This window comes from Mobula birostris, chromosome 1 (assembly GCF_030028105.1).
Source record: "Mobula birostris isolate sMobBir1 chromosome 1, sMobBir1.hap1, whole genome shotgun sequence".
Taxonomy (NCBI): Eukaryota; Metazoa; Chordata; class Chondrichthyes; order Myliobatiformes; family Myliobatidae; genus Mobula; species Mobula birostris.
The window spans coordinates 57,304,660-57,327,799 of NC_092370.1; the positions used below are offsets into that span (position 1 = coordinate 57,304,660).

Consider the following 23,140-nt stretch of genomic DNA (forward strand, 5'->3'; position numbering starts at 1 on the left):
GAGGTCCCAGAACCGATCCTTGTGGGACATCACTAGTCACAATCCTCCAATCTGAATGTACTCCCTCCACAATGACCCTCTGCCTTCTGCAGGCAAGCCAATTCTGAATCCACCTGGCCAAACTTCCCTGGATCCCATGCCTTCTGACTTTCTGAATAAGCCTACCGTGTGGAACCTTGTCAAATGCCTTACTAAAATCCATGTAGATCACATCCACTGCACTACCCTCATCTATATGCCTGGTCACCTCCTCAAAGAACTCTATCAGGTTTATTAGACACGATCTGCTCTTCACAAAGCCATGCTGACTGTCCCTGATCAGACCATGATCCTATCTCTAAGAATCTTTTCCAACAGCTTTCCCACTACAGACGTAAGGCTCACTGGTCTATAATTACCTGGACTATCCCTACTACCTTTTTTGAACAAGGGGACAACATTCGCCTCCCTCCAATCCTCCGGTACCATTCCTTTGGACAACAAGGACATAAAGATCCTAGCCAGAGGCTCAGCAATCTCTTCCCTCGCCTCATGGAGCAGCCTGGGGAATATTCCATCAGGCCCCGGGGACTTATCCATCCTAGTGTATTTTAACAACTCCAACACCTCCTCTCCCTTAATATCAACATGCTCCAAAACGTCAACCTCACTCATATTGTTCTCACCGTCATCAAGTTCTCTCTCATTGGTGAATAGCAAAGGGAAGTATTCATTGAGGACCTCGCTCACTTCCACAGCCTCCAGCCATATCGTCCCACCTTTATCTCTAATCGGTCCTACCTTCACTCCTGTCATCCTTTGGTTATTCACATAATTGAAGAATGCCTTGGGATTTTCCTTTACCCTACTCACCAAGGCCTTCTCATAGATAGATAGAGAGATATACTTTATTGAAACCCGAGGGAAATTGGGTTTCGTTACAGCCGCACCAACCACGAATAGAGCATAAATATAGCAATACAAAAACCACAAACAATTAAACAACAAATTGCAAACTATGCCAGATGGAAAATAAGTCCAGGACCAGCCTATTGGCTCAGGGTGTCTGACCCTCCATGGGAGAAGCTGCAAAGTTTGATGGCCACAGGCAGGAACAACCTCCCGTGCCGCCCAGTGTTGTATCTCGGTGGAATATGGCTGAAGTCCAGCAGCAAAAAGTTCAATATCTGGTCTACAAATACTTTCCTTGATCGTAATATGACCCGGATTGCACCATCTGTTGTTAACCAGAACAGTAAGCACCCAACTCCTTTACGCTTACCGCTCTCAGTGCACCTCCAGTCAGCCCGAACGGTCTGGAAGCCGTCCATGGAAAGGTCTTGATCGGGTATGTCCTCGTGTAGCCCCATTCCAGTGAAACACATCACACTGCACTCCCGAAATGGTCTCTGACGGCTGGCTAGCGCCGTGAACTCGTCCATTTCATTACCCACCGAGCTTCTCTTCTCCATAAGTCTCTGTTGTTTCGACCCGGTCCTCTTTCCTCGCCTTTGTGATCCCCTCTGCATCCTCTGTGTGTTTTCCTCCAGATTTCAGCTGGGGTGTCCGCTGCTCTGCTCGCTAAACCGGCCGGCATAAGCGCAAGCAGCTGGTCCCTGGAATAAACAATGTGACCATGCTTCTGTCCCACATGTCGGGATGTAACTATTTCCAGCGCTAAAAACCCAAATAAAACTCTCTCTACCAGCATGTTAGAGAGGGTGCAGCTTCGACGTGTTACCGTGAAAAAAAAAATACAAAAAATAACGTAAGTTAAGAAGTAAGAATACCGGTCGGAACGGCTGTAACAGGCTGCATGCATGACCGGTGCATGCACACTCATGCCCCCTTCTTGCTCTCCTCAGCCCCTTCTTAAACTCCTTTATGCTACCCTTTTACCTCACTTGTCACCCATGGTTCCTTCACCCTACCATTCTTTATCTTCCTCACCAGGACAAATTTATCCCTAACATCCTGCAAGAGATGCCTAGACATCGACCACATGTCCATAGTACATTTCCCCGCAAAAACATCATCCCAATTCACACCCACAGGTTTTAGCCTTATAGCTTCATAATTTGCCCTTCCCCAATTAAAAATTTTCCTGTCCTCTCTGATTCTATCCTTTTCCATGCTAATGCTAAAGGCCAAGGAGCGGTGGTCACTGTCTCCCAGATGCTCTCCCACTGAGAGATCTGTGAACTAACCCAGTTCATTACCTAGTAGTAGATCTAGTATGGCATTCCCCCTAGTCGGCCTGTTAACATACTGTGACAGGAATCCATCCTGGACACACTTAACAAACTCTACCCCATCTAAACCATTGGAACTAATCAGGTGCCAATCAATATTAGGGAAGTTAAAGTCACCCATGATAACAACCCTGTTATTTTTGCACCTTTCCAAAATCTGCCTCCCAACCTGCTCCTCGGTATCTCTGCTGCTACCAGGGGGCCTATAGAATACTCCCAATAGAGTAACTGCTCCCTTCCTGTTCCTGACTTCCACCCATACTGACTCAGGAGGATCCTGCTACATAACCCACCCTTTCTGTAGCTGTAATAGTATCCCTGACCACTAATGCCACCCCCTCCCCTTTTTCCCCCCTCTATCCCTTTTAAAGCACTGAAATCCAGGAATATTGAGAATCCATTCCTGCCCTGGTGCCAGCCAAGTCTCTGTAATGGCCACTACATCATAATTCCATGTATGTATCCAAGCTCTCAGTTCATCACTTTTGTTCCTGATGCTTCTTGCATTGAAGTACACGCACTTTAGCCTTTCTACCTTACTACCTTTACATCCTTTATTCTGCTTCTCTTTCCTCAAAGCCTCTTTATACGTTAGATCTGGCTTTACTCCATGCACTATACTTGCAGTTCTTGCATGACCTTTATCCTCCTAAACCTCACTATCTGCTCTAACACTCTGGTCCCCCTCCCCCTGCAAATCTAGTTCAAACCCCCCGGAGCAGCACTAACAAACCTTCCCGCAAGGATGTTAGTCCCTCTCCAGTTCAGGTGCAACCCATCCTGTCGGAACAGGTCCCATCTTCCCTGGAACAAGGCCCAATTGCCCAGAAACATGAAGCCCTCCCTCCTGCACCAACTCCTTAGCCATGTATTTAGTTGCATTATCTTCCTGTTTCTAGTCTCACTAGCACATGGCCCGGGTAGCAATCCTGAGATTGCAACCCTAGAGGTCCTGTCCTTCAACTTTGCACCTAACTGCCTAAACTCCCCCCCTCCTTCCTATACACATTATTGGTCCCTACATGAACGACGACATTTGGCTGTTCACCCTCCTTCCTGAGAATACCGAGAACTCGATCCGAGATATTTCGGACCTTGGCACCAGGGAGGCAACAGACCATCCGGGATTCTCGATCTCTCCCACAGAACCTCTTATCTATCCCCCTAATATCGAATCCCCTATCACTACTGCTCTCCTCTTTTCCCTCCTTCCCTTCCGAGCTGAGGGTCCAGTCTCAGTGCCAGAGACGCAACCACTGCAACTTGTCCCTGGTAGGTCATCAACAGACAATAGACAATAGGTACAGGAGTAGGCCATTCGGCCCTTTGAGCCAGCACCGCCATTCACTGTGATCATGGCTGATCATCCACAATCAGTATCCAGTTCCTGCCTTATCCTCATAACCTTTGATTCCGCTATCTTTAAGAGCTCTATCCATCTCTTTCTTGAAAGCATCCAGAGACTGGGCCTCTACTGCCTTCTGGGGCAGAGCATTCCACATATCCACGACTCTCTGTGTGAAAAAGTGTTTCCTCAACTCCGTTCTAAATAGCCTATCCCTTATTCTTAAACTGTGGTCTCTGGTTCTGGACTCACCCATCAGCGGGAACATGCTTCCTGCCTCCAGTGTATCCAATCCCTTAATAATCTTATATGTTTCAATCAGATCCCCTCTTAGCCTTCTAAATTCCAGTGTGTACTAGCCCAGTCGCTCCAATCTTTCAACATATGACAGTCCCACCATCCTGGGAATTAACCTTGTGAACCTATGCTGCACTCGCTCAATAGCAAGAATGTCCTTCCTCAAATTTGGAGACCAAAACTGCACACAGTACTCCAGGTGTGGTCTCACCAGGGCCCTGTACAACTGCAGAAGGACCTTTTTGCTCTTATACTCAATTTCCCTTGTTATGAAGGCCAGCATGCCATTAGCTTTATTCACTGCCTGCTGTACCTGCATGCTTGCTTTCAGTGACTGATGTACAAGAACACCTAGATCTCGTTGTACTTCCCCTTTTCCTAACTTGACTCTATTTAGATAATAATCTGCCTTCCTGTTCTTACCACCAAAGTGGATAACCTCACATTTATCCAGATTAAACTGCATCTGCCATGCATCTGCCCACTCACCCAGCCTGCCCAAGTCACTCTGCATTCTCATAACATCCTCCTCACATTTCACACTGCCACCCAGCTTTGTGTCATCGGCAAATTTGCTAATGTTCCTTTTAATCCCTTCAACTAAATCATTAATGTATATTGTAAACAGCTGCGATCCCAGCACTGAACCCTGCGGTATCCCATTGGTCACTGCCTGCCATTCGGAAAGGGACCCATTAATCGCTATTCTTTGTTTTCTGTCAGCCAGCCAATTTTCAATCCATGTCAGTACTCTGCCCCCAATACCATGTGCCCGAATTTTACCCACTAATCTCCTATATCAAAGGACTGTATCAAAGGCTTTCTGAAAGTCCTGGTACACTACATCTACTGGCTCTCCCTTGTCCATTATCATAGTTACATGCTCAAAAAATTCCAGAAGATTAGTCAAGCATGATTTCCCCTTCGTAAATCCATGCTGACTCGGACCTATCCTGTTACTGCCATCCAAATGTGTCGTAATTTCATCTTTCATAATTGACTCCAGCATCTTTCCCACCACTGACGTCAGGCTAACTGGTCTATAATTCCCCGTTTTCTCTCTCCCTCCTTTCTTGAAAAGCGGGACAACATTAGCCACCCTCTAATCCACAGGAACTGATCCTGAATCTATAGAATATTGGAAGATGATTACCAATGCAGCCACGATTTCTAAAGTCGCCTCCTTAAGTACCCTGGGATGCAGACCATCAGGTCCCAGGGACTTATCAGCCTTCAGACCCAACAGTCTATCCAACACCATTTCCTGCCTAATATAAATTTCCTTCAGTTCATCCATTACCCTAGGTCCTTTGGCCACTATTATATCTGAGAGATTGTTTGTATCTTCCCTAGTGAAGACAGATCCAAAGTACCTGTTCAACTCGTCTGCCATTTCCTTGTTCCCCTAATAAATTCATCCTTTTCTGTCTTCAAGGGCCCAATTTTGGTCGTAACTTTTTTTTCTCTTTTCACATACCTAAAGAAGCTTTTACTATCCTCCTTTATATTCTTGGCTAGTTTACCTTTATTTTTTTCTCCGCGTATTGCCTTTTTAGTTATCTTCTGTTGCTCTTTAAAAGTTTTCCAATCCTCTGGCTTCCCACTCATTTTTGTTATGTTATACTTCTCTTTTATCTTTATACTGTCCTTTACTTCCCTTGTCAGCCACGGCCTCCCCTTACTCCCCTTAGAATCTTTCTTCCTCTTTGGAATGAACTGATCCTGCACTTTCTGTATTATTCCCAGAAATACCTGCCATTGTTGTTCCACTGTCATCCCTGCTAGGGTATTGTTCCATTGAACTTTGGCCAGCTCCTCCCTCATAGCTCCATAGTTCCCTTTGTTCAACTGTAATACTGACACTTCTGATTTCCCTTCTCCCTCTCAATTTGTAGATTAAAACTTATCATATTATGGTCACTACCTCCTAATGGCTCCTTTACCTCGAGGTCCCTGATCAAATCCAGTTCACTGCACAATACTAAATCTAGAATTGTGTTCTCTCTGGTAGGCTCTAGTACAAGCTGTTCTAAGAATCCATCTCGGAGGGACTCCACAAACTCCCTTTCTTGGGGTCCAGCACCAACCTGATTCCTCCAGTCTACCTGCATGTTGAAATCCCCCATAACAACTGTAGCATTACCTTTGCTACGTGCCAATTTTAATTCTTGATTCAACTTACACCCTACATCCACACTACTGTTTGGGGGCCTGTAGATAGCTCCCATTAGGGTCTTTCTACCCTTAGAATTTCTCAGTTCTATCCATACTGACTCTACGTCTCCTGATTCTGTGTCCCCCCTCGCAAGGGACTGAGTATCATTCCTCAACAACAGAGCCACCCCAGCCCCTCTGCCCATCAGTCTGTCCTTTCGATAGGACGTATACCCTTGAATATTCATTTCCCAGTCCCTGTCCACTTGAAGCCATGTCTCTGTTATTCCCACAACATCATACTTACCAATTTCCAACTGTGCCTCAAGCTCATCCACTTTATTTCTTATACTCCGTGCGTCCATATATAATACTTTTAATTCATTACTCCCCTCACCTCCCATACCAATTCCTATTTCACTTGGCCATACTGTACGATCCCTTCTTGAGCTTTCTGCTCCGTTGATTCTGTTGTCTTTCTTAACTTTTCTTATTCTCATTTCCCCTTTAACTCCATCCTTATATTTCCAGTTCGTCCCCTCCCCCCCACTACTTAGTTTAAACACACCCGTGTTGCAGTGGCAAACCTGCCTGCCAAAATGCTGGTCCCCCGCTTATTAAGGTGCAACCCGTCCCTTTTGTACGATTCATTCTTACCACAAAACATACCCCAGTGGTCCAAGAATGTAAATCCTTGCTTCCTGCACCAGTTCCTCAGCCACATATGCAGATCCATTATCTCCCTGTTCTTGCCCTCTCCAGCACGAGGATCTGGAAGTAAACCGGAGATAACCACCCTGGAAGTCCTGCTTTTCAGCCTTCTTCCGAGTTCTCTGAATTCACTCTGTAGAATGTCTTTCCTCTTCTTCCCGACGTCATTTGTGCTGACATGCACCACCACTTCCGGTTGTTCACCTTCACCCTTGAGGATTCCCTGTACCCGGTCCGTGACGTCCTGGATCCTGGCACCAGGGAGGCAACATACCATCCTTAAATCTCGCCTGTTGCCGCAGAAACCCCTTTCTGTACCTCTCACTATGGAGTCCCCTACTACCATGGCTCTGCCTGACGTCTGTCTCCTCGGCTTTGCTTCTGAGCCAATTTTCAACTCGCAGACTTGACCGCCTCTCAGGCTGGCAGCGTCTTCTGTCCCGACAGCTTCCAAGAGGGTGAACCCGTTTACGAGAGGTACATCCTCCAGGGTCTCCGGTACTTCAAGCATCCTTTCCTTCCTCATCGTCACCCCCCTTCTCTCTTCTGGTATCCTCGGTGTAACGACCTCGCTATAGGTCCTGTCCAGAAAACTCTATTTTTCCCGGATGAAACTGAGGTCATCCAGTTGCTTCTCCAGTGCTGCAACATGGTCCTTCAGAAACTGAATCTGGACGCATTTTCCACAGTTGTAGGAGCCAGAGGCACCATCAATGTCCCTGACCTCCCACATCATGCACGCAGCACACTGAATCAGCCTAGAGGTCATTTCCTCACCACTTCTCCCCCTCTCCAACTGTGGCGTAGTCTCCTCTCTCAGCCTCCTCGCCAAAGACTCGCACTTTTCTCACAAGGCACTTCCCTCGACAAGGCCGCTCCCTTAGAGCAAACCTTGCTTATATTAGCTGATAATTTGAGTAATTAGCTTCACTGCCGCGCCTCCGCCGACCTTGAAGGTCTGTGTTGCTGGCTGCTCACGACCGGCTTTTTCATCAACCGCTCCTTCTCAGCCAATCCCTGCACTTACTCCTTCACTGCCGCGCCTCCGCCGACCTTGAAGGTCAACAGTATCCAAAACTTATTATTGATGAGAACGGCAACAGGGGTGCTCTGCTCATTCCGTCTATTCCCCTTCCCTCTCCTGATAGTCACCCAGCTACCTGCCTCCTGACTTTTAGGGGTGACTGTCTCCCTGAAACTCTTGTCTATTTCTGCCTCTGCCTCACAGATGATCCGAAGTTCATCCAGCTCCAGCTCCCTAACTCGGTTTGTCAGGAGCTGCAGCTGGATGCACCTTTTACAGGTGTAGTCATCAAGGACAATTGTGCTTGCCCTGACTTCCCACATACTGCAAACGGAGCACTCAACTGCCCTAACTGCCGCCTCCATTACCTACTCCTAAATTAATTAGATTAATTAAAGGAACTTACCCAGCCTTCGATGTTGGAATCGATTGTTAAGGATGTGGTTTCGGGGTACTTGGAGGCACATGATAAAGTAGTTCATAGTTAGTGTGGAAAACCTTGCTTGACAAATCTGTTGGCTTTCTTTAAAGAAATTACAAGCAGGATAGTCAAAGGAGAATCAGTGAATGTTGTGACTTGGATTTTCAGAAGGCCTTTGCCAAGGTGCTGCACATAAGGCTGCTAAATACATAGGAGCCCACAATATTCCAGGAAAGATACTAGCCTGGATAGAGCTGATTGGCAGGAGGCAAAGTGTGGGAATAAAGGGATCCTTTTCAGATTGGCTGCTGGTGACTAGTAGTGTTCCACAGGGGTCAGTGTTGGGACCGCTTCTTTTCACGTACAGCATGAAATTAACAGCTTTATGGCCAGGTTTGTTGATGATACAAAGACAGATGTAGGGGAAGGCAGTTTTAAGGAAGCACAGATGCCGCAGAAGGCCTTAGACAGATTAGGAGAATGGGCAAAGAGATGGCAGATGGAATACAGGGTTGGGAAGTGTATGACCATACACTTTGGTAAAAGGAATAAAAGCGTATACTATTTTCTAAACTGGGAAAAAATTTAAAAATCTGAGGTGCGAAAGGGATTTGGCAGTATCATACAGAATTCCCTAAAGTTAATTTGTAGATTGAATCAGTGGGGAGGAAGGTGAATGCAATTCATTTCAAGAGGACTAGAATATAAAAGCAAGGATGTCATGTTGAGGCTGTATAAGGCACTGGTGAAGCCTCACTTAAGAGTATTGTGAGCAGTTTTGGGCACCTTGTTTAAGAAAGGATGTGCTGACATTGGAGAGGTTACAGAGGAGGTTCACGAGAATGATTCCAGGAATGAAAGGGTTATCATATGAGCAATGACTGAAGGCTCTGGGCCTGTATTCAATGGAATTTAGAAAGGGGGGGGGGTGGAAATCGCAGTGAAACCTATCAAGTATTGTAGGGCCTACAGAGAGTGGATGTGAATAGGATGTTTCCTTTTTGGTTAGTCTAGGATCAGATGTCCATTTACAGCAGGGGTGACGAGGAATTTCTTTAGCCAGAGGGTGGTGAATCTGTGGAATTTGTTGCTGTGGAGGCCGGATCACTGGGTGCATTTAATGGCGAGGTTGTTAGGCTCTTGATTAGTCAAGGCATGAAAGATTATGGCGCGAAGACAGGATAGTGGGGTTGAGAGGGAAATGGTTCAGCCACAATGAAACTGTGGAACAGACTTGATGGGCTAAAATGCCCTAATTCTGCTCCTATATGTTATAATCATTTTAAAACCACATGCACTAGAAATTCCTAGGCATAATTTGCTTCAAATGAAAAGTTGTTAAGGGATGAAAGGGAAAGGAGCCATTTGCTCTCCATTCTTGCCCTTGTCATGGTTGAAATTGGGTGATTATACTGATTGCACGTGGGGTAGGACAGGTTTTTTGGAGATCCCTCTGAAATTCAGGGTACTGCATTATATAATGTTGGGCACATGGCCAAGTGGTTAAGGCATTCGTCTAGTGATTTGAAGGTCGCTAGTTCGAGCCTCAGCTGTGGCAGCATGTTTGTGTCCTTGAGCAAGGCACTTAACCACACATTGCTCTAGTGTCTGTGCGAGGAGTGGCACCCCACACAGACTTCCAATCTGTGCCTTGTAAGGCATGAAAATGCCCGACGCAGGCCTCTCATGGTCTGAGTGGATGTTCCCTCCCTCCCTTCCTTCCCCCACATTATATATGCACAGTTTTTTGAAGAGCAGCATGAAAAAGGGAATAATAAATCCAATGGTTCAATAAATTTAGTTCAAGAGCTGGGACTTTGAATCTACTAAGTTCCCAGGCTGCATTCCCACTTCTAGATTATACAATCTCAGTTACAAACATGACAGGGAGATGCAAGCATCTCCAGCACCTCTCTGCTGTGATGATGCAGAGTAATTGCTGGTTCCAGTTCACATTAGTTATTCAGCAGCTGCTGCTGGGTGTGCACCTACAGATCATGGGAGAGGACAGGACTATAATTCACTCACCAAGTAGCATGCTGGGAGCTTGAATGCCACAGAACCTCATTAACAAAGAAACATCAATATATATTGGAAAGAGGGAGAAACACCTCACCATAAAACTATGCTCTATCCACTCGTCACATCTCTGTATACCTCTATCAGTTCCCCCTTCAAGTCCCTTCTGTTTCAAGGAAAACAATACCAGTCTACTCAGTTTTCCTCAGCCAAAGTAGCAACAAAGTGCTACATCTTCTGTAGTATAATCATGTGCTTCCTATAGTGTGGCAATCAAAAGTATACGCTAAACCAGCTCGGGTCCAATGAATATTTTATGAAGCTGTACCATGATCTCAATGCTTTTAAATTCTATACCCCAGCTAATGAACAATTAGCTGTATATTGTCCTCACCATCTTATCAACCTGTGCTGCCATCTTTAGCAATCCAAGGCCTTGAACATAAAGATCCTTTCATTGCTTCATAGGGCCCTACTGTTCATGGTGTATATCCTGTCCTCACTAGATTTCCCTAAATGCATCACCTCACAGTTACTGGGATTAAAGTCCATCTGCCATTGCTGAATTTACCAGCATAACAATTTAGTTCTGTAACCTATGATTATTTCTCACAATCAACAATACGATCAATTTTTGATCGCCTGCAAAGTTAGTCAACATACCTGCTACATTAATATCTAGATCATTAATGTATGTCTTGAATTAAGGCTTCTGATTTCCAAAAGCAGCATTATTTTCCTTTTGTATTATTGTTTTTTCAGGAATTCTTCACTTGAAAATCAGCCTTTACCCCAATAGGATTAGTTTATTTCTTTTAACTTGTTCTCATTCATCACTTTATATTTCTCCTCTCACCTTTGATCAAGTAGTTACAAAAGTCTACTTTCTCAGTCCTTGTAAAGATTATCAGCCTGCAACGTAAACCTGTTTCTTTCTCTATGACCTTACATGTCACTTACAGCACTTACTGTTTTTATTTGAAATACAACTTACCAGTTTCTATCATCAGTCTTTCGCTTGGGATGGATTTCATAGCTTCAAGACTGGATTCTGTTTTTAAAGAACTGTAAAAAATAAAGTTTGTACTTAACTGAAAAATTAAAATTGAAAAGAAAATTTTAATTTTAAACAAGAGAAAGTCTGCAGATGCTAGAAACCCAAAGCAACACACACAAAATGCTGGAGGAACTCTGCTACCTATTCATTTCCACAAATGCTGCCTGACCAGCTGAGTTCTTCCAACATTTTGTGTATGATTCTTGATTTTATTTGGGATGTTTTGAATTATTCAGTTCTAACTGCTATGATACCTATAAGGCAAATTCATATTTCTCTGGATGGGTCTATTGAGGAATATACGAGCTTAAGAAGGGGCTGAGGAGAGCAAGAAGGGGGCATGAGAAAGCCTTGGCGAGTAGGGTAATGGAAAGCCCCAAGGCATTCTTCAATTATGTGAAGAACAAAAGGATGACAGGAGTGAAGGTAGGACCGATTAGAGATAAAGGTGGGAAGATGTGCCTGGAGGCTGTGGAAGTGAGCGAGGTCCTCAATGAATACTTCTCTTCGGTATTCACCAATGAGAGGGAACTTGATGACGATGAGGACAATATGAGTGAGGTTGATGTTCTGGAGCATGTTGATATTAAGGGAGAGGAGGTGTTGGAGTTGTTAAAATACATAAGGATGCGTAAGTCACCGGGCCTGACGGAATATTCCCCAGGCTGCTCCACGAGGTGAGGGAAGAGATTGCTGAGCCTCTGGCTAGGATCTTTATGTCCTTGTTGTCCATGGGAATGGTACCGGAGGATTGGAGGGAGGCAAATGTTGTCCCCTTGTTCAAAAAAGGTAGTAGGGATAGTCCGGGTAATTATAGACCAGTGAGCCTTATGTCTGTAGTGGGAAGGCTATTGGAAAAGATTCTTAGAGATAGGATCTATGGGCATTTAGAGAATGATCAGGGATAGTCAGCATGGCTTTGTGAAGGGCAGCTTGTGTCTAACAAGCCTGATAGAATTCTTTGAGGAGGTGACCAGGCATATAGGTGAGGGTAAGTGCAGTGGATGTGATCTATATGAATTTTAGTAAGGCATTTGACATGCTTCCACATGGTAGGCTTATTCAGAAAGTCAGAAGGCATGGGATCCAGGGAAGTTTGGCCAGGTGGATTCAGAATTGGCTTGCCTGCAGAAGGCAGAGGGTCGTGGTGGAGGGAGTACAGTCAGATTGGAGGGTTGTGACTAGTGGTGTCCCACAAGGATCGGTTCTGGGACCTCAACTTTTCGTGATTTTTATTAACGACCTGTATGTGGGAGTAGAAGGGTGGGTTGGCAAGTTTACAGATGACACAAAGATTGGTGGTGTTGTGGATAGTGTAGAGGATTGTCAAAGATTGCAGAGAGACATTGATAGGATGCAGAAGTGGGCTGAGAAGTGGCAGATGGAGTTCAACCCGGAGAAGTGTGAGGTGGTACACTTTGGAAGGACAAACTCCAGGACAGAGTACAAAATAAATGGCAGGATACTTGGTAGTGTGGAGGAGCACAGGGATCTGGGAGTACATGTCCACAGATCCCTGAAAGTTGTCTCACAGGTAAATAGGGTAGTTAAGAAAGCTTATGGGGTGTTAGCTTTCATAAATCGAGGGATAAAATTTAAGAGTCGCGAGGTAATGATGTAGCTGTATAAAACTCTGGTTAGCCCACACTTGGAGTAATGTGTCCAGTTCTGGTCGCCTCACTATAGGAAGGATGTGGAAGCATTGGAAAGGGTACAGAGGAGATTTACCAGGATGCTGCCTGGTTTAGAAAGTATGCATTATGATCAGAGATTAAGGGAGCTAGGGCTTTACTCTTTACTCTTCCTGGGGAAGAGGCGCTGGCTATCCACTCTATCTATTCCACTTATTATCTTGTACACCTCTATCATGTCTCCTCTCATCCTCCTTCTCTCCAAAGAGTAAAGCCCTAGCTCCCTTAATCTCTGCTCATAATGCATACTTTCTAAACCAGGCAGCATCCTGGTAAATCTTTAGAGCCTGAGAGGAACCACTTAAAGCAAATACACCACCTTGATCAATAATCCCAATGCTTAATGACCTCGTTTCTGATACTACCTCACCTTAAAAGTTTCATTCTTGTTTCAGATCACCTCCATATTTTTCTCCTCCCCATAACTGTTATATACTCCAGATCTTCATCAGTCATAGTTATCGGTTCTCTTCCAGTTCTGGCACTGTGTATCCTTTATTACTGTCATAACTTTATTTTTAAAGACCAGAGTTCTGGATTGCCTCCATCTCTCTTTTACTCTCCTTTAGATGCTCCTTTGTCTAATCTTTTAAATTCCAGTACTAACATCCCCTACTGTAGTTGTAGACCAAATTTTGTTTGATAATACCGTTGAATTGTCGGGAATATCTGAATTTCCCAAATGGCATTGTGAATGCCTATAGTTTGTCATCTGTGTACATCATAAGATACTGTGGAATTATTCTGCCATCTTGTGGACATGGTGTATAACTACAGTAGCACCAGGACTAAAGACCAAATACAGTATAATTGATTACATAAGCTGTGCACAAAGAACGCATTTTCAAGAATATTGAAAATATGTTGACAGAGTGCTATAGAATATCATCAAGATGTACAAGAGAAAAAGAGAAAGCTTCCTTGGACTAAATTTACCAAATTGATGATATATAACCTAGAAAGAGAAGGGTGACATTTTACCTGCAAGAAGCATCCAACCCCATCCCTCTCTCCCAAATCATGCAACATTTGCTTGGAAACAAATAGCCATTCCTTAATTAATAGCCACCACATCAAAATCCTGCAACTCTCTGGACTGTAGTATTTCATCATTTTCTTGAGGTCAGCTCAGGAATGAACCTCGCTGACTCATCCATAGCAAATTAAAATAGATCCTAATCTGCCATATAGAAATTGTTTTCTGAATGTTGTTATGAGTTTACTGTGCTACTTTATAACCTGAGACTGTACTTAAGAGGGTTTATAGATGGCAGATGAGATGCCAACATGAGCTTGAAATCTCAAGGAAGAAAGAACTGAATCAGGACCAGGTGTAGGGGAAAGACAGCAACGAAGCAGTAAACAATGAAAAGATTTTAAAAGCAGACTGGAAGAGGGTTGAATAATCTATTCATTATGAATTACATCAAATTGTATAGACTGTATGCCTCAAGTTTAGCTACATTATAATTTTCTTTGAACAGGCAAAAGCTGCAGATGCTGAAAATCTGAAACACTCAGCAGATCAGGCAGTACTTGTGGACAAACAGTTAATACTTCAGATTGATGACTTTGTTAGAATTTTTCTACTGCCACAAAAGATGAAGTCCTTTTCATTCATTCTCTATACTACCACAATGGATCAAGAACTAGGATGCAAGACCCTATTATTTTCAATCAATGGATTCTACACTTGCACAACAATACAAATACTATATCTGGAAGCATCTTTTCAGCATCCCACATCTAGATGGTGATTCAAATGATAAGCGGAGCACATGAGATCCCCTAACTACACTGGACAGGAAAATGCTGGGAGGCGTTGAAAGCTTTATCAGCTTGTGCTGCTACAGACGAGATCAAATTTTGATATTTAATTAAATTTATACATTAAGTTTGTTTTCATGTTTTTCATTATTTGGTTAAATGATTCAACTTCTTTTAATTTTGAGTGTTTTTAAAATGCAATTGTTTAATTTAGACATTTAATTTCTAGTGGATTATTCAAAGGAATGAATTCAGAAGTTTCTAAATTGTCAGCTTAGACAGCTGGAAAGACCCGAGGAATGATTTTGCGTGCTGTTAATGTCAAACACTTACTTTATGCCTGAACTGTATCGGGCTGAGTGTGAGAATGTAGCGTATGCACATGCGGCCGATTTATCATGCAGTGAATCAACTGGGCCTCCAATGTGCAGAGGGCCCTTTCTCCCGGTTTGAAGTTCTACACTATAAGGTGCCCAACATGTACTGTTACTAACATGATTCTGTAAAAACATTTAATCATACAACTCTGTCATCGTTCTTGCTCTGAGTATAGGTAACACTGCACATACATCTAACTGACAGCATTATACGTTAGTCCCAGCTACATCATTAATTTTGCTCAGGGTAGTTTTGCCATTGATACTGTATATCCAGAAAGGTCAAATGCAAAGATAATGATATCATACCAGTACCATTTGGGAAGACTGAAATGCAGAATTCTGGGACAGATACTTGAGGGCTTCAAAAATAGTGAACTTACCATTCCCTTGTTGATCGCAATCTTTCAGTGCTTTACCCAATTGGTGTACTTTCCTCTGCATTCACTTTCATTGTCTAGCTACACACTTTACAATACAGCTCTCTACTTTTCACCGAAGTTTTAATTATATATATTGGTGAAAAACTGACATTTTAGTAAATATTGATGATATTAGTAAGTACTGCTGCTTGTCATTTCTCAAAGAATCCATTAGTTTTTGCCCCTTTCAAACCCAAACATAACCTCAGTCAGAATTATGTTCATTGTCTCAAAACAAATTTCTATCAGTCTTCTTCAAAATTACTGCTTACTACATCATTTCCCATCGACCTTTCAACTACAGTAGCCTGGTAAAATGGTTTTCCTCTAGTAAACTGGTTCATTAGCATCTCCAGTGTCATAATCCATTGGCTCTTTCGGCCTTCATGTACATGACTCCAAAATTCACTCCGTCAAATGTCAATTCAAAAATGTTCTTGCTGGAATCTGTTGGAATTGGTTTACAATTTAAATTGCTGTCTTTTTAGTATGATTTTAGATATATGGGGATAATCATTAATATTTAATGATCTAGTTATGAAAATAGCTATAATCACATTGTAGAGATAGAGTAGAGATATTTATGCTTTGCTTGGTAGAACATACAAATGTCAAAAACTCTGGATTACAGGAATATTAGACCACAAAAATATTAATACTGAAAACAAAAGAACGATGAATAAAACTGTTTAAAATACAGACCTTTTTAGCTTCTAACAAGATGAGAAAAAATTACAAATATTTACAAGTTCATAGTACCACTCAAATTTACCAGCCATTTATTCCAATATAGAGGCCCATTTCTAGAAAAGCAGCAGCTTCTTCTTTTGTGCCATCAAAAGAATGCACCTAAAATAATTAAGTGAAATTAATAAGTCACTTCTAAAATACACTAACCCCTATTTCCAGGCTTTATCAAGTGATAATTATTTTCAAGTAGGATAGAGACCATGCACAAGTGTGAGTGTGTTAGTCTGAATCCACCCTTACAGATACAGGTAGCACACCAAGATCGCATTACCAGAAGCAAAATTCAAGCTTTGATTAGGTTGCACAGGTTATCAATAAGACCTTCAAGAATGTTTAAAATGAGAAAGCAAGGCAGAAATTACAGACAGTGAGATTAAAAGAAAGAAAAGACAATAAAAGATTAACATTTTGGGAAGTCGAATTTTGGCATAGAATAAATGACAGGGATTTTAGGAGGAATGATGATCAAAAATCTTGGGCTGCATACCTATAGCTCCTCAGTAGAGGAAGCAGGTCATTAGGATGACGAGAAAGGAATGTTCTTCTTTAGAGATTTCAAGGTCTTTATAAGCAAGGGAATTGGGCATTAGAGTTGGATGCTATTTTACAGTGTACAAAACACTGGTTAGACCAGGAATGGCAAACCTTTTTAGGAACATGTGCCCAAATTGGCAATAATCAAAAAAAAATCTTGTGCGCAATGGAGAGATTATTATTGATGAATGAATTAGTAACAATAATCATAGACATTTTAAAAGGAAAAAAAGGTTGAGTCCTGTTGCTTTTTCATTGCTTTACTCCGAATTATAGGAATATTAAATCAGTAAAAGTATAAGAGACAGATTGAAATAAATGAAGCATTTTAGAAAACCCGTTCAAAAGTTGTTATTAATCTTTAAAAGAGGCAATAAAAAAATAACATCATTTCTAAATTGTTATTGTACCTCAGAATATAGTGTTGTGAACAAGATAGAATGGAAAAGGTAAACATAACTTAAAAATATCTCACCGATGATCTTAAAACATAGTTTTTCTAATATAAATGTTTATTGTGAAAAAATATTCATGGAGGTGCTACAGTGCACACAATATTTGCCATTATCATCACTGAAGGGAGAACGAGGCAGTCATAGATGAGAGCTACAGGGAGGTAGTCACACCTAGGCTGTCGGAAGCAGGTCGTTGGGTGACAGTCAGAGGGGGGAAAGCGAAGGTGAGCAGACAGGTAGTGCAGAGCACCCCTGTAGCCATTCCCCTGAATAATAAGTTTACCGTCCTGGATACTGTTGGCGGGGACGACCGACCAGGTGTGAGCCACGGTGGCAGGGCCTCCAGCACTGAGTCTGACCCTGTGGTGCAGAAGCGTGGGACGGAGAAGAGGAGAGCTGTCGTCATTGGAGACTCTATAGTCAGGGGAGCAGACAGGAGATTTTGTGGACGTGAGAAGGACACCCGCATGGTTTGTTGCCTCCCGGGGGCCAGGGTCCGGGATGTCTCTGACCGGGTGCACAATATCCTGGTACGAGAGGGGAAGTAACCAGAAGTTGTGATACATGTTGGGACCAATGACATAGGCAGGAAGAGGGATGAGGTCCTGAAGTGTGAGTTTCGGGAATTAGGCAGAAGGCTGAAGAATAGGACCTCAAGGGTGACGTTCTCAGGATTGCTGCCAGTGCTACGTGACAGAGATGGTAAGAATTGGAGGAGATGGCAGTTGAATGCGTGGCTGAGGAGTTGGTGCAGGGAGCAGGGTTTTAGATTTTTAGATCATTGGGATCTCTTCTGGGGAAGGTGGGACCTGTACAGATTGGATGGGTTGCACCTGAACTCGAGGGGGAGCAATATCCTTGCAGGTAGGTTTGCTAGCATGGTTCAGGAGGGTTTAAACTAATTTGCGAGGGGGATGGGACCCAGAGCGATAGAGCAGTGAAAGAAGTGCATGGAGTAAAGCCAGATCTAACATACAGAGAGGCTTTGAGGAAAGAGAAGCAGAATAAACTGTGTAAAGACAGTAAGGTAGAAGGGCTGAAATGTGTGTACCTCAATGCAAGAAGCATCAGGAACAAAGGTGATGAACTGAGAGCTTGGATACATACATGGAATTATGATGTAGTGGCCATTACAGAGACTTGGCTGGCACCAGGGCAGGAATGGATTCTCAATATTCCTGGATTTCAGTGCTTTAAAAGGGATAGAGAGGGCGGAAAAAGGGGAGGAGGGGTGGCATTACTGGTCAGGGATACTATTACAGCTACAGAAAGGGTGGGTAAGGCAAATTATGAGGATATAAGGCTAGAACTTATGGGCGTGAATTGGGATGATGTTTTTGCAGGGAAATGTACTATGGACATGTGGTTGATGTTTAGAGATCTCTTGCGGGATGTAAGGGATAAATTTGTCCCGGTGAGGAAGATAAAGAATGGTAGGGTGAAAGAAACATGGGTGACAAGTGAGGTGGAAAATCTAGTCAGGTGGAAGAAGGCAGCATACATGAGGTTTAGGAAGCAAGGATCAGATGGGTCTATTGAGGAATATAGGGAAACAAGAAAGAAGCTTAAGAAGGGGCTGAGAAGAGCAAGGGGGCATGAGAAAGGTAAAGGAAAACCCCAAGGCATTCTTCAATTATGTGAAGAAAAAAAGGATGACAGGAGTGAAGGTAGGACCCATTAGAGATAAAGGTGGGAAGATGTGCCTGGAGGCTGTGGAAGTGAGCGAGGCCCTCAATGAATACTTCTCTTCGGTATTCACCAATGAGAGGGAACTTGATGATGGTGAGGACAATATGAGTGAGGTTGATGTTCTGGAGCATGTTGATATTAAGGGAGAGGAGGTTTTGGAGTTGTTAAAATACATTAGGACAGATAAGTCCCCAGGGCCTGACGGAATACTCCCCAGGCTGCTCCACGAGGCAAGAGAAAAGATTGCTGAGCCTCTGGCTAGGATCTTTATGTCCGCGTTGTCCACGGGAATGGTACCGGAGGATTGGAGGGAGGCGAATGTTGTTCCCTTGTTCAAAAAAGGTAGTAGGGATAGTCCGGGTAATTATAGACCAGTGAGCCTTACGTCTGTGGTGGGAAAGCTGTTGGAAAAGATTCTTAGAGATAGGATCTATAGGCATTTAGAGAATCATGGTCTGATCAGGGACAGTCAGCATGGCTTTGTGAAGGGCAGATCGTGTCTAACAAGCCTGATAGAGTTCTTTGAGGAGGTGACCAGGCATATAGACGAGGGTAGTGCAGTGGATGTGATCTATATGGATTTTAGTAAGGCATTTGACAAGGTTCCACACGGTAGGCTTATTCAGAAAGTTAGAAGGCATGGGATCCAGGGAAGTTTGGCCAGGTGGATTCAGAATTGGCTTGCCTGCAGAAGGCAGAGGGTGGTGGTAGAGGGAGTACAGTCAGATTGGAGGATTGTGACTAGTGGTGTCCCACAAGGATCTGTTCTGGGACCTCTACTTTTCGTGATTTTTATTAACAACCTGGATGTGGGGGTAGAAGGGTGGGTTGGCAAGTTTGCAGACGACACAAAGGTTGGTGGTGTTGTAGATAGTGTAGAGGATTGTCAAAGATTGCAGAGAGACATTGATAGGATGCAGAAGTGGGCTGAGAAGTGGCAGATGGAGTTCAACCCGGAGAAGTGTGAGGTGGTACACCTTGGAAGGACAAACTCCAAGACAGAGTACAAAGTAAATGGCAGGATACTTGTAGTGTGGAGGAGCAGAGGGATCTGGGGGTACATGTCCACAGATCCCTGAAAGTTGCCTCACAGGTGGATAGGGTAGTTAAGAAAGCTTATGCGGTGTTAGCTTTCATAAGTTGAAGGATACAGCTTAAGAGTCGCGATGTAATGATGCAGCTCTATAAAACTCTGGTTAGGCCACACTTGGAGTACTGTGTCCAGTTCTGGGCACCTCTCTATAGGAAGGATGTGGAAGGATTGGAAAGGGTACAGAGGAGATTTACCAGGATGCTGCCTGGTTAGAAAGTATGCATTATGAGCAGAGATTAAGGGAGCTAGGGCTTTACTCTTTGAGAGAAGGAGGATGAGAGGAGACATGATAGAGGTGTACAAGATAATAAGAGGAATAGATAGAGTGGATAGCCAGCACCTTTTCCCCAGGGCACCATTGCTCAATACAAGAGGACATGGCTTCAAGGTAAGGGGTGGGAAGTTCAAGAGGGATATTAGAGGAAGGTTTTTTACTCAGAGGGTGGTTGTTGCGTGGAATGCACTGCCTGAGTCAGTGGTGGAGGCAGATACACTAGTGAAGTTTAAGAGACTACTAGACAGGTATATGGAGGAATCTAAGGTGGAGGCTTATATGGGAGGCAGGGTTTGAGGGTCGGCACAACATTGTGGGCCGAAGGGCCTGTACTGTGCTGTACTATTCTATGTTCTATGTTCTATGAATATCCATTATTCACTCACAAGCCACAGAAGAAAAAATATACGCAGAGCAAGAGCGATGTCAACTGATTCAACCATTTACTATCACAATATTGATGTGTACACCTGATCTGTGAGGATTTCAAAATGTATCATCCAACGTCATGTGTTTTCACAACCATCTAGCTGGTGTGAGACATTTCCTCTGAAAACATCTCACTGCTCTCAGGTTGTAAAAAAATAATTTGCTGCTTTATCTGGTAGTAAAGATGATCATTATGTTTCTTTTTATTATGGGTGGGGTTTAAAGAGTAGAAGGGCAGCACTGCATGCCATGTGCCAACAAATTTTTGTGTACGTCAATTTTTGTGCATACCATAGGTTCCTATGCGTGACAGACTGCACTTGGTATATTGTGTACAGTTCTGCCTGCCATGTTGCAACACTACAAGGATGATGTGATAGCAAAGAGTGGAGAAGTGATCCACCAGGATATTGCCTGAAATAGAGGACGATGGTTATAAGAAGAGATTGGATTATCTGGGCTTATTCTCGATGGAACAGAGGAAGCTCAGGGCTGACAGTACAGAGGTTTATAATAATCATATGGGGTAGTCAAAATTTTTTCCCCAGAGCTGGAGAGTCTAAAGTTGAAGGGCACAGGTTTAAGGTGAGAGGCAAAATTTAAAAAAAGAAATGAGGGGTCTACTTCCACATGGGATGGTAAATATTTGGAGCAAACTGCCAAAGGAGATGGTGGAGGCAGATATAATCATAATGTTTAAAAGGCAATTCAACAGATACAGGCACGGACAGCAGAGGCAGAGAGTGAGAGTAAATGCAGCCTTTTCTGGTCGGCTGCCAGTGACTGGTGGTGTTCCTCAGGGGTCAGTATTGGGACCGCTGCTTTTCACATTGTTTGTCAGTTACTTAGATAATGAAATTGATGGCTTTGTGGCAAAGTATGCAGATGATGCAAAGATAGGTGGAGGGACAGATAGTGCTGAGGAAGCAATAGCGGGACTTAGACAAATTGGAAGAGTGGGCAAAATAGTGGCAGATGGTATACAGTGTTGGGAAATATATAATAATGCATTTTGGTAAAAGGAACAATAGTGCATACTATTATCTACAAGGGGAGAAGGTTCAAACTTCAGAGATGCAGAGGGACTTAGGAGTCCTTGTGCAAGACTCCCAGGAAGTTAATTTACAGGTTGAGTCTGTGGTAAAGAAGGCAAATGCAACGTTGGCATTTATTTTAAGGGGAAGAATATAAAAACAAGGGGGAGAAAAGGATAATCCAGAATTGAATGGGGTTAAGACTCAATGGGCCAAATGGCCTAATTCTGCTCCTATGTCTTAAGATCTTACAATGCTGAAGATTTATTAGACACTAGTCAGAGTGCACTTGGAGCATTGTCAAGAGTTTTTGGCCCCTTATCTCAGAAAGGATGTGTTGTCATTGGACAGAATCCAGAGGAGGTTCACAAGGATGATCCTGGTAATGAAGGGGTTAGCGTATGAGGAGCGTTTGGCAACTTTGGGCCCGTACTCACTGGAATTTAGAAGAATGCGGGGGAATCTCATTGAAACCTAATGAATGTTGAAAGGACTGGAAAGGGTGGATGTGGAGAGGATGTTTACTATTGTAGGAGTAACCAGAACTAGAGGACACAGCCTCAAAATTGAGGGGCGACCCTTTAGGACAGAGGTAAGGAAGAATTTTTTTAGCCAGAGAGTAGTAAATCTGTAGAATGCTCTACCACAGACTGCGGTGGAGGCCAAGTTCGTGTGTATATTTAAGGCGGAAGTTGATTGTTTCCTGATCAGTCAGAGCATCAAAGGATATGGTGAGAAGGAGGGGGAGTGGGATCCAGGATCAGCCATGATGGAGTGGTGGAGCAGACTCAATGGGCTGAATGACCTAATTCACTCCTATGTCTTATGGCCTTATGTTTCTATGATTCTAATACGGAAATACACAGAAATTAAATACATGGAGTTACATGTACTGTTTCTATTAATTCAACACCTCACAGTTCCCTACTTACTAAAATGAATTGCAAGTAAAAACTATGGACTCGGATAAGCAGAAAAAAAGCAGGATCAGGCTCTATCAAAGTTAGATACCTTTCAGGGAAGGAAATTTGCCAAATGCACCAATGCGATTGACTCAAATGCCCACTTAAATTATGAATGAACACACTTGGTTCTGTGAAGTGAAATTAGGGATTGACAATGGTGCTGAGCTCCATATTCTAGAGAATATGCCAGGTGGTGATCTGCCAGAGTGGACTTGTTAAGAGTTCATCTAACTTTCATTGTGATGCTTGTGTCCCAGTTTGGCAAAAGAATAAATCAAGGAAGATAGTGCACCCGTGGCTGACAAGAGAAATTAGGGATAGTATCAATTCCAAAGAAGAAGCATACAAATTAGCCAGAAAAAGTGGCTCACCTGAGGAGTGGGAGAAATTCAGAGTTCAGC

General features: G+C 43.3%; 1 protein-coding gene across 3 annotated transcripts in view; it reads right to left on the minus strand.

Moving 5' to 3' along the window:
* The window catches only part of tatdn1 (TatD DNase domain containing 1), a 91,564-nt gene that overhangs the window by 22,327 nt on the left and 46,097 nt on the right, over positions 1-23,140 (minus strand). For 2 of the 3 annotated variants that reach the window (XM_072255539.1, XM_072255553.1), the window contains 2 exons: positions 16,289-16,365; positions 11,197-11,267 (listed from right to left, as the gene is read on the minus strand). In XM_072255539.1, the coding sequence (XP_072111640.1) occupies positions 11,197-11,267; positions 16,289-16,365 (148 nt within the window). Of the gene's footprint in view, positions 1-6,684; positions 8,286-11,196; positions 11,268-16,288; positions 16,366-23,140 lie in introns of those variants that run through there. The other variant, XM_072255547.1, reaches the window with a different exon arrangement.